This window comes from Saccoglossus kowalevskii, chromosome 19 (assembly GCF_978046115.1).
Source record: "Saccoglossus kowalevskii chromosome 19, keSacKowa6.1, whole genome shotgun sequence".
In the NCBI taxonomy this organism is placed as follows: domain Eukaryota; kingdom Metazoa; phylum Hemichordata; class Enteropneusta; family Harrimaniidae; genus Saccoglossus; species Saccoglossus kowalevskii.
The window spans coordinates 8,764,188-8,766,316 of record NC_140659.1 but is presented as its reverse complement, the minus strand read 5'-3'; the positions used below and the strand labels follow the sequence as shown (position 1 = coordinate 8,766,316).

Below are 2,129 nucleotides of genomic sequence, written 5' to 3'. Positions count from 1 at the left end.
AGTGGAAGCTGGCCAGATATATGCTCGCTAATGCAACTAACATTCAGTCGCCTATCCAAGCATCATTATGCTACAACCGCTCCATTTCGACATACATGGGACGGACGTAAAGGGAATGAGAATATAGATTACAAAAAAAAACTTCTAACAGGGACGGGTGTCCGATTGGAGGATTGACAGGAACTGTATTTAATTACAGTGTGGATACACAGAAAAGGAATCGATTGGTTTTCTTTATGATGTCTTTATTGCAAGTCGCCCTTCAATACGATACAATGCACAATTAAGTCAACATCCTCGTTTCATTGTTTTCACAAGGCCCATAGTGTCTGACAGAAAACAGGATCGTTAAATCTTGCCAAATGTTTTAAAATTGTTCTTCAATTCAGCAACACAGATTGGAATAACTTGGATGTGTTCGTACAACTGACTCATTGTTTTGTTTTGTTTTTTCAGAAATAAATAAATAATACAAACGCTTCATATAATGTCTATTATAGTCTCTGTCTAATAGAACACTATTTGTCTATACGTAAAATCAGCAGCACTTTAGAAAGATTTATTCTGTCCTGAATGTACAAACTTGTCTTGTTGGGACTTCATGGCGACAAACAATCATCGTCTGACATCGTGCTGTCAGAACTTACTGACGACAACGGCGTTGAGGGTGTGTGCAAAGGCGATTCAGACGATGACGACGACGCCGTTGTTGTCGACGTCGGCAGCGTTATCGATGTAGCTATTTTTGATGTAAAAAAGTTCATGTCGTGAGCAGTTTGTATGAAATCTTTTGGTTCCCATTCTATCGTCACATCCGGCTGACAATCGTTTGGATCTGTTTCAATCAACTTTAGCATCTGAGACAGGGCCCATATATAGTTATGTGCAAATCGCAAAGTTTCGATTTTTGTGAGCTTCGTGTCATCTGGGAATTTCGGAAGGACGTTGCGTAATCCATCTAGAGCTTCGTTCAATGTGTGCATTCGGTTCCGTTCGCGATCGTTCGCCTTCAGTCGGCGGTTTTTCTTAATACGCACCAAACACGCAGGACTCCGGTTTTTGCATCGAGTTTTTGTGTAACGTTTTCTCTTACTATGTCCTGTCTTTGACGTCTTGTTATTGTCTTTGTGTCGTCGCTGTTTTGTTTCCTTCGCCATGCTTGATCTATTCTGATGATGTGGACAGTGTTCTTCCATGTATAGATGACACTCACAGCTTTTCCCAATGTAGTCGGTAGCTGTGGCTGGTGGTCTCATCATTCACCCGCCTATGAATAGGAAAAAAAACATAGACACGTGAGGAAGGAGTCATGCCGGAAATCCACGATCAGTTTAAAATAACGCTGTTCGCGTGTCGAGTGGCCCTCACAGAGGAAGCCCCTTGCCGTTTATCTCATTTACCATAATTACGCTGGTGCTTCGTGGCATAAAGGGAAATACTATACACAAGTGCGTGAGCTCTCTGTAAAATTGTTTTCCGGTATATATGGTACGATGACAGAGTGTTACAATATGTAACCACGACACTCGCATCGATGGCTCATCAAAAGCTAGCAGTATACACGTAATAAAATGGTCTTATAACGGTCAATAAGTCGCTAATCACATTCCGTCTAAATATCCGTCAATTGTTTCAAATTAAAAACCTTTAATTAGTCAAAGCGCTAATCACACATACAGTGTCACGTTATGTGAGAATATTAATTACGTTCATACACCTACCTTGGGCAAATGAAATTCTTGTTGCACCTTGTTCCTAAGTCGACTCAATGGTGAGTTGCTGAACTACAAGTGGATCCACCTCACTTTGACTATCGCTTCGCCGTGATCGGGGTAGTTACTCGTTGTATGTACTGCCAAATCGTCACAGCCCCTACAGACCAGTACAGATACTCACTGCATTACCCCGGACTATTCGCGTGGCAATTACATGTCCGAGACAAGTCTATAGTTTATATACCGTATCCGTGCACACAATACCCGATAGGTTTTTGTATTGGTTAACAAAGCATTTCCCCACTTTGGCCAGCCCACTGTTCGGTTTCGTATTCAGTCGTCAATACCTCAGCTTCAGCTCCCGGGTCGGTTACAGTGGCCAGCCAATGGCGAGCGATCTCGCAACTTGGTACT

The 2,129-nt window shown here is 42.2% G+C and overlaps 1 protein-coding gene across 1 annotated transcript; it reads right to left on the bottom strand.

Annotated features, from left to right (window-relative positions):
* Positions 1-228: 228 nt before the first annotated feature.
* On the bottom strand, positions 229-1,898 carry LOC100313669 (neurogenin transcription factor). Its single transcript, NM_001168128.1, has 2 exons — positions 1,722-1,898; positions 229-1,267 (listed from the first exon to the last, which is right to left on the bottom strand). Exon 2 carries the CDS (start codon positions 1,257-1,259, stop codon positions 600-602), a length of 660 nt encoding a protein of 219 aa, NP_001161600.1. The 5' UTR covers positions 1,260-1,267; positions 1,722-1,898; the 3' UTR covers positions 229-599.
* Between the last annotated feature and the right edge of the window lie 231 nt (positions 1,899-2,129).